Source organism: Drosophila busckii, unplaced genomic scaffold (genome assembly GCF_011750605.1).
Source record: "Drosophila busckii strain San Diego stock center, stock number 13000-0081.31 unplaced genomic scaffold, ASM1175060v1 Backbone_232, whole genome shotgun sequence".
Classification (NCBI taxonomy): Eukaryota; Metazoa; Arthropoda; class Insecta; order Diptera; family Drosophilidae; genus Drosophila; species Drosophila busckii.
Genome location: NW_022872704.1, coordinates 1 through 10,511, shown reverse-complemented (window position 1 = coordinate 10,511; position 10,511 = coordinate 1). Strand labels below are relative to the sequence as shown.

At 41.8% G+C, this 10,511-nt stretch overlaps 2 protein-coding genes across 2 annotated transcripts; both read right to left on the bottom strand.

Annotated features, from left to right (window-relative positions):
* Positions 1 to 3: 3 nt before the first annotated feature.
* Positions 4 to 2,115, bottom strand: LOC117134982 (indole-3-acetaldehyde oxidase-like; the record flags this gene model as incomplete). The annotated part of the gene is made up of 4 exons (XM_033294666.1): positions 2,008 to 2,115; positions 785 to 1,704; positions 433 to 666; positions 4 to 372 (listed from the first exon to the last, which is right to left on the bottom strand). Coding segments are annotated over exons 1-4 (1,563 nt in total), but the record flags the coding sequence as incomplete, so codon positions are not given.
* Positions 2,116 to 4,687: 2,572 nt separating this feature from the next.
* On the bottom strand, positions 4,688 to 10,496 carry LOC108601496 (aldehyde oxidase 4). Its single transcript, XM_033294665.1, is given in 8 exon segments — positions 4,688 to 4,807; positions 4,809 to 4,841; positions 4,843 to 5,358; positions 5,360 to 5,823; positions 6,839 to 7,894; positions 8,010 to 8,454; positions 8,505 to 8,738; positions 10,143 to 10,496. Coding segments are annotated over 8 exon segments (3,120 nt in total). The 5' UTR covers positions 10,395 to 10,496.
* Between the last annotated feature and the right edge of the window lie 15 nt (positions 10,497 to 10,511).

Sequence of the window (10,511 nt, the reverse complement as noted above, 5' to 3'; positions counted from 1 at the left end):
AACTGGACGTTGTAGCAGCAGACCTCCCGTTTCATGCTTCTTCGCGACTGTCTTTTGACGTTGAGTCGCCGCCTTCAGAAGGAACTTGTAGAACAAGCCGCAGGCCAGCTTGCGTCTATAGGCAGGCGAAGCGTCAGGTAGCACTTCATCAGGCTGAAGAATGGATTCCAGATTGCTAAAAGCCCGCTCTAGCAAAGAATTCTCAAAGGGATTGCTGCCAATCAGCAGCTTCTCAATAGAAGATGCGTGCACAAAGTCCGGTCGAATACCACCAAAGCAAACGCGGGCACTTTTCACCTGAGAGTTGGCATCCATCTCGACCAGGAATCCAGCGTTGACATAGGCGTGAGCATTCTGAGCACGTGGCATGATCTAGAAATAAATAAATATAAATAAATAATGATCAATTTCGTAGTCAAATTGAGAACCAACCTTATAGGAATCGAAAATGAATTCCTCCTTGGAATAAGCTGGAAGAATAAATCCACGAATAAGCTTGCCCTGCATGTTGAGTTTCAAATAGCTGTCTAAGCTGATGGCTTCCTGCTTTGATGCCGACTCTTGAACGATCACCTTTGCATTCAAAGCCTCCATCACAATGTAGACATCTGAGGGGAACTCGGGATGTGCATGCTTGATCGACAAGTTGCCTGCCAAGGTGCCCGCCTGAGTTGCATGTAACAGAAATGAAAAACATTGATAAGCATAGGTTCAATAGATAAGAATAGATAGATACACTTGTTATCAAGTAATAAAGAGATTAGTGGACACCTCACTGACTTACATTGCGTACTGGCACATTGGCAATCCAGTCCAGGTGCAACCACACCTGTGATAGATACTCAAAGCCAGCAGTCTTCTCGAACTTGCGACATATGTCCATGGTCTCAGTGAGACTCAGGTTACCGCCCAAAGACAAGGCATTATCCTTCAAGCTGTAGCCTCTCAACTCCCCCACAGCACGCACATCGATAAAGGCCTTAATATCCGCACTGCGTCTGTAAATGCCATGAGCCGTATTGCCAGCTACAAGCATGTAAGGCAGCTGCTCTTTTTCAGCCTGCTGGAGTGCCTCAAAGAGCGTAGATATTGTCTGTGGCCAATACCAGCGACTGCCATCGGAATAGAGTTGAACATTCTTCGGCTGCTTCTTGCAGCTGCCAGCACAAAGTTCACCGGTCTTGGGGCACGTTTTATTGCTTAAGTCCTCGATATCTGCACATTCCGCCGGCACTTGGATGTTGCTGTCCACGGCGAAGGACTTCATGGCGTCCAGTATGGGCCGGTAGCCGGTGCAGCGACAGATGTTGCCGCCAAACGAATTCTCCACCTCGGCCATTGTCACCTTGCCGCCCGTAGACTTAAGCAGTGCATACATATTCATAACGAATCCCGGCGAGCAGTAGCCGCATTGGGTGCCGTTCATCTTGGTGAGGCGTTGCTGGATCGCATGATAGCCCTTGCGCTTGTTACCCAATCCCTCCGTGGTGGTTACTTCTAATCCCAAACAGGTATTGAGGAGTGTTAGGCAAGAGTTGACCGCCCAGGTGCAAAGCTCGCCGGTCACCGGATGAATGCCGCTCAAGGCGCAGACGCAGACACCGCAACCGCCTTCTTGGCACATGAATTTGGTGCCCGTAAGTCCAGCATGCTCTCGTATAAAAGTATTCAAGCTTATGTCAGCCGGTAGTGTCGTCAAATTAACTTAAAGCCAAAGAATTATATTAATATGTGATTTGGGATAAAAAACTTGATAACATATTTTAAATTTTTTAATGATTTTCTTTAAATTATCAATCAACTCAGTTTGAATTCAATTATTGAAAGTGTAATTTTCTAGCAACATGTATTATTTTACTTTTAATTTAACTTTTAGGAGATAGTTCTGAGTAATAAAATTAGTAGCGTAAGCATGAAATGCAAAATTTCAAACTATACTGCGAAACGAGCAAACGAACAAACAAAAACACACATACGTAACAATTAATTATTATATACTTTGATTACCTGCGTAGCGTTCACCATTGATAGTTACACTTTCAGACATGATGATGTTTATATAATGCTAAACTGTACAAAACTGGTCGAAACACTTGTTAAGATTATAAGTGTTGTTCTTAATTGATTGATAAATTATATTTATTTGTAAAATTTTCTTAAAATTAATTTCACAACAATATGCAACAATAGTTCCAGTCCACACGCAGCCCACTCTATAAAAATACTGTAGCGATTGTACAACGGGTTAGCTTTTTTATACCGGAACGTATCCGAAACTATTCGGAGAGAGATTGTCGCTTACGTTCTCTTTAACAGAACGCTAATACTTTTTTCTCTCCCTCTTTTTTTTTGGTTTGTGTTTATTTCTCTCAGTTGCCTCTCTGTTTATATTTGGAGCCGGTTTCCGTTATCTTTTTACTCAGCCAAAAGTTTTATTTTTAGCTTTGTCACCTTGTAGTGATTATGTTATATTATTATAGCGAATATAATTTGCTTAGTTCTGTCATATGCTTTTGAGTATCAAGCTTGAACTAATTTATAATTAATATTATTTATTGTCTGAAAGTAAAGGGTATACATAAGCCCAACGTATCTGAAGCTTTTGCTGAATTCAATTGTACACAATTTAAATTATATTATATATATATATTATATTTTATAAATTTACTGTAAATTATCTCATTTATGCCAATTAAGACTAGGCCGTTGGTTTTTATACACTTTGACATTTTGTAAAAAATGGAAAAAAGGGTATTATGAAGTGCTCAAATGTATGTAACAGGAGAGGAGGCGTGAGCAGACCCCATAAAGATATATATATTCTTTGACAAGCTCGCGAGCTTGAGTCGATGATAGCCATTGTCCGTCGTCTCCGTCCGTCTGTTCCGTCTGTATTGATGTGCGTGTTCCTTCAGCAACTATAAGACGCTAGGCAACCAAATTTGGGTATGTAGGTGCCTCCATATCCAGGACACTACGCTTTTATTTCAATATTTTTATTTTATTTCCTCCCCCCTCCCCGCAAATCGATATAAAACGAATATGATAAGGCAGGTACAAAAATCTTTACTGAAAAAAATCACAAAAATTGCCCTAAGTTCATCTTTTCGAAACCGATTGTTCGAAACGATCAAAGAACGCACGGAGATAAATAAACTTAGCAATTATTTTAATTTTCATTTTCAATATAGACAGCGGGGTGCACGTGCTGACGCGCCACACAAACGTCGCTGCCGACGCAGCGGCGGCGTCGTTGCTGCTGACGCTACATCGAAAACGAGCGTGCGCTTGTTAGCTGTTTGTGGTGTATGTGTTTGTGAGTGCATGCATGTATTTGCTGCGATGACCTAGTCAAAGTGTATTTAAAGTTGGGTGGTAGCGCCCAACTTTAACCTGTCCACTTGTCTTTGATTGAATTTTATCTTTTCCAAAAACATAGGGCGGGGGGGGAAATAAAAAAAATAAATAAAAGCGTGGTGTGGATATAGGAGCACCTATATACCAAATTTGGTTGCCCTAGCTCTATGAGTTGCTCAAACATTCAGACGGTCAGACGGACGACGGGCGAACATGGCTATATCGACTCAGCTCGTCAGCCTGATCAAGAATATATATACCTTTATGGGGTCTGCCACGCCTCCTTCTCCCTGTTACATACATTTGAGCAACTTCATAATACCCTTTTTCCATTTTTTACAAAAATGTCAAAGTGTATAAAAAGAAATCGCAAGTAAACGTAATAAAATCGAAATTATTAAATGTTTGTTGAATAAAAGAGTAATAAACAGTACAACACCAGGAACGGTAAATAAGAGTTCTGAATTCAAATTGTAACTAAATAAATCATTTAGAAAAAAGCAAAATGGGATAGCCCAAAATTTTCATGTTATTTGTTACTACCGATGTGAGCCATAAACGTCAATATGAATTTACAGAAGTATCTACTTAACTGTAATTTTGTAAGTTTGGCGAAGCCATGTTTCATATACATTTTGACTACTGCATCGCAGAAAACATATTCACTCGCAAACATATACACACAACTAACGCGTCTAACAGCTCGTTTTTGCTGTAGCGTCAGCAAGCGTACCCAAATTATATATCCGATCGTTCTGAAATTATCGATACCAGTCAGAAACATGACAAAGCTTGTGTGATTTATTGAAAAATTTTTTTTTGTGGAGGTAAATTGTTTTTTTTTTTTAATTTGCTGAGGAGGTAGGAGGGACAAGGAAATAAAAAAAAATAAAAACGATTTTATAGGAGCACCAGCATACCAAATTTGGTTGCTCTAGCTCTTATAGTTGCTGAGAAACACCCACTCATACAGATGGACATAGCTTTATCAACTCAGTTTGTCTTGCTGATCAAGAATATATATACTTTATGGAGTCTGCCATGTTACTTACATCTCCATGTTACTTACATTTGCACAGCTTCATGATACCCTTTTCCATTTTTTCAAAAATGTCAAGGTGTATAAAAATTAAATTTTATTATTTTTTGGATTTTAAATATGAAATAATAGTTAAACGTTCTTTTAATTAAAATTATTTTTCAATTAAAAATTGAGAAATAATTGTTATCTCGTAAAATTATAATAGTAACGACGTTATAGCAGTTATGGGAGTTACACTTTAAGAAACTGTAGGTAGGATAAAAGAAGTAAGGTAAAAAGGATACTTTATTATAGCACGAACTGTGACACTTCATTGCCTGCATTTAACCAGACCGTCTCTGGTGTGGTTGGCGCACCAAGACGCACCCATTCCCTTGGTAAGCCAGCATCTTGTCGAGCAGCTTGAATTGGCATGTTGCATAGCAAACAGCACGCCAACTGCCTAGACAAAAGGCGGGCTCTCCAGTTGCCTTTGACCGCAGAAAACCAACAGGGTTTGGGTTCTTCTGCAGCAGCTCAATGCGAAAATCGATGGGAATGTCCTTGGCACCTGGTGGATGATAGTTCCAAGTGCGATTTGTAAGCAGACGTCCCGTCTGTCGATCATAGAGAAGCAGCTCAGTCAAATAGTAGCCCAAGCCCATAACAAAGGCTCCCTCTACCTGACCCACATCCACATTGGGACTTATGCTTTCACCTGCATCCTCCAAAATATCCACGCGGCGTATTAAATGATTGCCTGTTAGCAAATCCAACTCCAGCTCGCAAAGACTCAAGCCATATATGTTGTAGTTGCTTTGGTCACCCATTTTGTAAGAATCTGTGACCACCATGCCTATGGACTGTAAGAAAGCTGCCTCCACAATCTCTTGCCAGGTGGCTTTGGGACCCAGTCTACGTTTTACAGGCTCCAGACGCTGGTTTAGGGTACTGCAAGCCTTGCGCACAGCAATACCTACCTACTTCGCTGGTCATAGAGTTGGCAGTGAACAAAAGAAGTTTCGCGCCCGTGATAGTATTACTCTGCTCCACACGTACGAGCTGAAGCGGTACACCCAGCAAAAAGGCAGCCACTTGAGCGACCTTGGTATTAATGCCCTGACCGATCTCAATGCCGCCATGTGTTATAACCACTGATCCATCGGCATGATAAATGGCCACCGTAGCCGGATAATCTAAGGCAATGCCGATATCCAGCGGAAATTCCATTTGTGCCAGGCCCAAGCCACGTTTGCGCCAACGGTGTTGGGCATTAAACACATTCACTTGATCGCGACGCTGACGATACTCGCTTGAGGATATGAATCGGGGTAACAGCTGCACCATTTTGCTGCCAGGGCGTAGATTAACCAACCGAACATCCACCGGATCCAGCTTGCAGGCAAAGGCAATATGCTCCAGCACGGTCTCTGTCATAGCAATGGCTGCGTATAAAAAGTAGTGAGGTTTAGTTTTTAGTTTTAGGAGAGACTATTATTATAATATATTGTTAAACATTTTAACATTTTTATCAAAAATGGGAAAGGGTATTATGAAGTTGTGCAATTGTGTACAACAGGGAGACGGAAGCGTTGCATATACCATTCAATATTCCGAATTGCTTTTTTTTATATATATTTATTTATTTATTTCTGCACCCCTCACCAACAAATCGAGAAAAACGACCTATGCCCACAATTGCGGCACCACATATAAAGTACACAAAGATACCCGACGTTGGTGCGTTTTTCGAAACCCAACTCGCTCTGCTAATTTCGCAGAACGATATAGGACATAAATAGTTTTCGTTTTTCTCAATATTTACACATATTTGCATATAGCAGCGTGGTGCGCTGGGGGTATGTTTTGCTGCCGATTGCCCTTGTCGTCTTTCAGTGTATATATCGAAAGTTGGGTACTTCCGCCTTAACGAATTACATTAATGCTGCACTCCGCCTCTCGCCCCATGATGTATTCTCGTATTCTTATTTACCTGCCTCCCTACCACGCCACTCTCATCATAGACTTGTTTTATCCATTTTACTAGGAATCTCACCGATGATTTCTAAAAGTATTACGGACACATTAGTGATTTAATCTCTAGGATGTTAGCACCTTGATTCTTCACATTTCCTGTTAGTAGACTAATTTTAATATTTTTTCTTTCGCAGTCTCTTAATTAAACTCAACTCTTGTTGAGAACTTTTATCGAGAAAACAACGGTGTTGGGCATTAAACACATTCACTTGATCGCGACGCTGACGATACTCGCTTGAGGATATGAATCGGGGTAACAGCTGCACCATTTTGCTGCCAGGGCGTAGATTAACCAACCGAACATCCACCGGATCTAGCTTGCAGGCAAAGGCAATATGCTCCAGCACGGTCTCTGTCATTGCGATGCCTGCGAATAAACAAAACAGTGAGTGTAGCTGTAGTAGTTTAATTTTTGGATTTTGCCTTACCCTCCGCTGTTGCCTGGCGCACGACACCAGGTTGAACTGGGTGCATCTGTGCGAACAGCTGTGCCCTGCACTTTGAAATTCAAATTAGTTAAGTTGTAGCCATTTGTAAGGGCTGACAAGGTAAGAAATTCCACCACGTTCTCATTCAGACTCCAGCCCGCATCCTCGTAGTAATTATTGCTTAGCATAAGTATGGATCCGTTGGCACGCGCTTGAAATTCATAGTCCGAACGACAGGCATAGCGCTTACCCAAGGTTTCCATCATGGACTCTATAGTCTGCACAAAGCGCGCTGGACGATTGAGCTTGTGGGCCACCAAAGCGCAGGCGCAAGCTGCCAAATTGCCACGCGTCACTTTGGCGCCATATGCACCACCCACGCGTCGCACTTGCAGCTGAACCAGATTCACATCCATCTTAAGCATGCGTGCTATGCTGGCTTGGGTTACATCCATCCACTGTGTAGCGCTCCACACCTGCAAGCCTTGCTCGCAGGGCACAACAATCGTTGTCTGTGGCTCCATGGTGAAATGATACTGAGACTCTAACTCAAGAATGCCACGTCCTAGCACATCACCTGGCGCCAAACTGGGTTTCGGCAAAGTCTCCTGAGTTTGCTTAGTCAGAACAAACAAACGTTGCTGTGCTTCTTTCGTATGTTTCGCCGAGAGCACCGAAGCCATGCTGGTATAGAGCTGCACCTGCTCGCTGGCATAGGTAACCTTCACTAAGTTGGCTGCATATATAGCTGTATCCTGATTAACCGCTGCGATTACGCCCAAGGGCTGATCGAAGTACTTGACAGCGCTACCGCAAAAAATCTCCTCCGGTTCCACGGAAAAAAGCGTACTGTTGTAGAAATTGTTATCCCCGGGAATATCGGTCACCGAAAAGAAGCCAAAAACACCTTTGCAACGCAGTGCAGCGCTAGCATCAATTTGCTCTATGCTGGCGCCCACGCGTTTGGCAGTCACAAAAGCACAGTGCACCGCATTGGATGTGGTAAGCAAATCATTCATGTACATCGCCTCGCCAGAACATTGTATGAGACCTAAGCGCATAAAAAAGAAGAATATAGAATTATAATCATTATTATATTAAATTATTAGAAAATTAAAAATCCGATTTTCAAAATTTTAGTGATATTTGATCTTTCTAATTCTTACCTTCTAGCTTTGGCACTGCTTGTGTTACAGGAAAGTTCTTTTTAATGGTCTCAAATGTTTGGCTGCCTGAAGATAGAGGACGCACCAATAGGTCACCACCGGTGCGATAGCTCTCTCTCACCAAGTTCTTGGGTGCTGTGCCCAACAAAAACTTGTAGTATAGCGAGAGGGCTAGGCTCTGACGATACTGTGAGGAAGCCTCGGGTGGCATTTCCACCGCCTGTAAACTGCTCTGCAATCCGTGCAAGACTTGAGCTATTGTTGCGGTGTCATAGAGTTGGCGACAGGCCAGCAACTGCTCCACCTCATGGGCATGCACAAAGTCAGGTCTTAGATTACCAAAGCAAATGCGTGCTGAGGCAACTAAATGCTGCGTCGCATCATGCCATTCTATCAAAAATCCAGCGTTGACATAGGCATGTACGTTCTGAGCACGCGGCAGTATCTACAAAGAGACTAAGTTAGTAAATAGCTTGTATCCAGGATTTGACATACTTTATAAGAGCGAAAGAGATATTTCTCTTTGGGGTAACTGCGCAGTATAAAACTTCCAATTACCAATTTGGGCGTAGCATCCTGCATATAGTCCAGCAGGCTCATTACACGTGAACTGCCTGCGTTTTCATGGACTATTAAATGCACATTGAGTGCTTCAAATGTTATAAACACATCGGAGGGAAATTCTGGATGTTCCTTTTTTATGCTTATGTTGCCTGCAAGAGTTCCATTCTGTAAGAAATTGAAGGTTAAATTGGGATTAAAGTACATTTAACGAGGAGAAGGCACCATAAAGTATTTATGTATATTCTAGATCAACAAAATATACAAAGTCGAATGAATCATGTCCTTCTGTCCGTCCGTCCGTCTGTATGATCAACAAGAACTCAGATACTATAATAGCGAAAAAAAACCAAATTTGGTATGTTGGTACACCTAGTCCCGAAGCTGTACGCTTTTATTTCTTTTTATACACTTTGACATTTTTGAAAAAGTGGAAAAAGGGTATTATGAAGTTGCTCAAATGTATGTAACAGGAAGGAGAAGGAGGCTGCAGACCCATAAAGTATATAATATTCTTGAATCAGTTCGACCGAGTTGAGTCGATATAGGCCATGTCCGTCTGTCGTCCGTCTCGTCTGTATAGTGTACGTGTTTCTCAGCACTATAAAGAGCTAGGAGCCACCCAAATCTTAGTATGTTAAGGTGCTTCTATATCCAGACACGCACGCTTATTCTTTTTTTTTCTTATTTCCATTCCCCTCGTCCCCCGCAAATCGAAAAAAAACTATATAATAAGGCTCAGTACCAAAAATCCATCTTAAAATCATGAAAATAAATCACAAATTGACCTAGTCATATTTTCGACGACCTGGATTGAAGAACGATCAAAACGACGATAAATAACTTAGCAATATATAATACCATAATATCCAAGAAATTTTACAATAATAGACAGCGGGAGGTGACAACAGTGGCTGACGCGCCAAACAAACGTCGCTGCCGACGCAGCCGGCGGCGTCGCCTGCTGCTGACGCTACATCGTAAACGTGAGCTGCTTGACGCGTTAGCTGTTTGTGATGTAATGTGTTTGAGTGCCATGCGTGTGTTTTTGCTGCGATACCCTAGTCAAAATGTTATTTAAATGTTGGTGGCGCCCACTTTAACCTGTCACCTTGTTTTTTTCAATTTCTTTCTCAAATAAAACCTGTTTTAAAATCGAAAACCCCGATTTACGCCTATAATATTTATCGAAATAAGTTTCAAATAAATCACAAACAAGCATTCTCTTGTTCTCGGCCGATGCCGATCAAAATGATCAACTAAATAACTTCGGAGATATTAACTTTTCAACTATCCATATAGACAGCGACAACGTCTTGTGACGTGTAAACTATTATGTGTGTATGTGTGTGTGAAAGTCAAAGTCTATGAAAAAGTTGGCAGCGCCCAACTTTAGTGCTCTATGCTCTTTGCAGTGTTGTCTAAAAGGTCTGTAGGAAGAGCATTTAATCTTCGTCTAATTAGTGTATGTATAATCTTCGTCTAAATGTATATGTAGCTCACTTGTCTGTTTAAGCAATTGAAATTTTGCAAAAACTTGTTTTGAGCTGTTGCTGGATAATATGGACTCACATTCCTCACTGGCACATTCGCGATCAGATCAAAGTGGTCCCAAAGTTGCGCACAATACTCGAAGCCAGCGCGCTGTTGAGCCAGGCGAAAGATCTGCATTGTCTCTGTCAAAGTGAGATTAGCTCCCAGCAGTAGTTGCTGTGCGTCCAAGTGATGCTGCTTCAGCTCGGGAACCATGTTCACATCTATGAAATGTTGTATATTCCTGGGCCGTCTATATACGCCATGCGCTGTGTTGCCACCCACCAACATGTACAGATCTCCAGTTGCCACTTGGCCTAGCACTTGAAAAAGCTCCTCTAAATTTTGTGGCCAATGCCAGTGGGTATTGTTTTGTGCTGGCAAGCTGGAGCGAGAACACATGCCGCT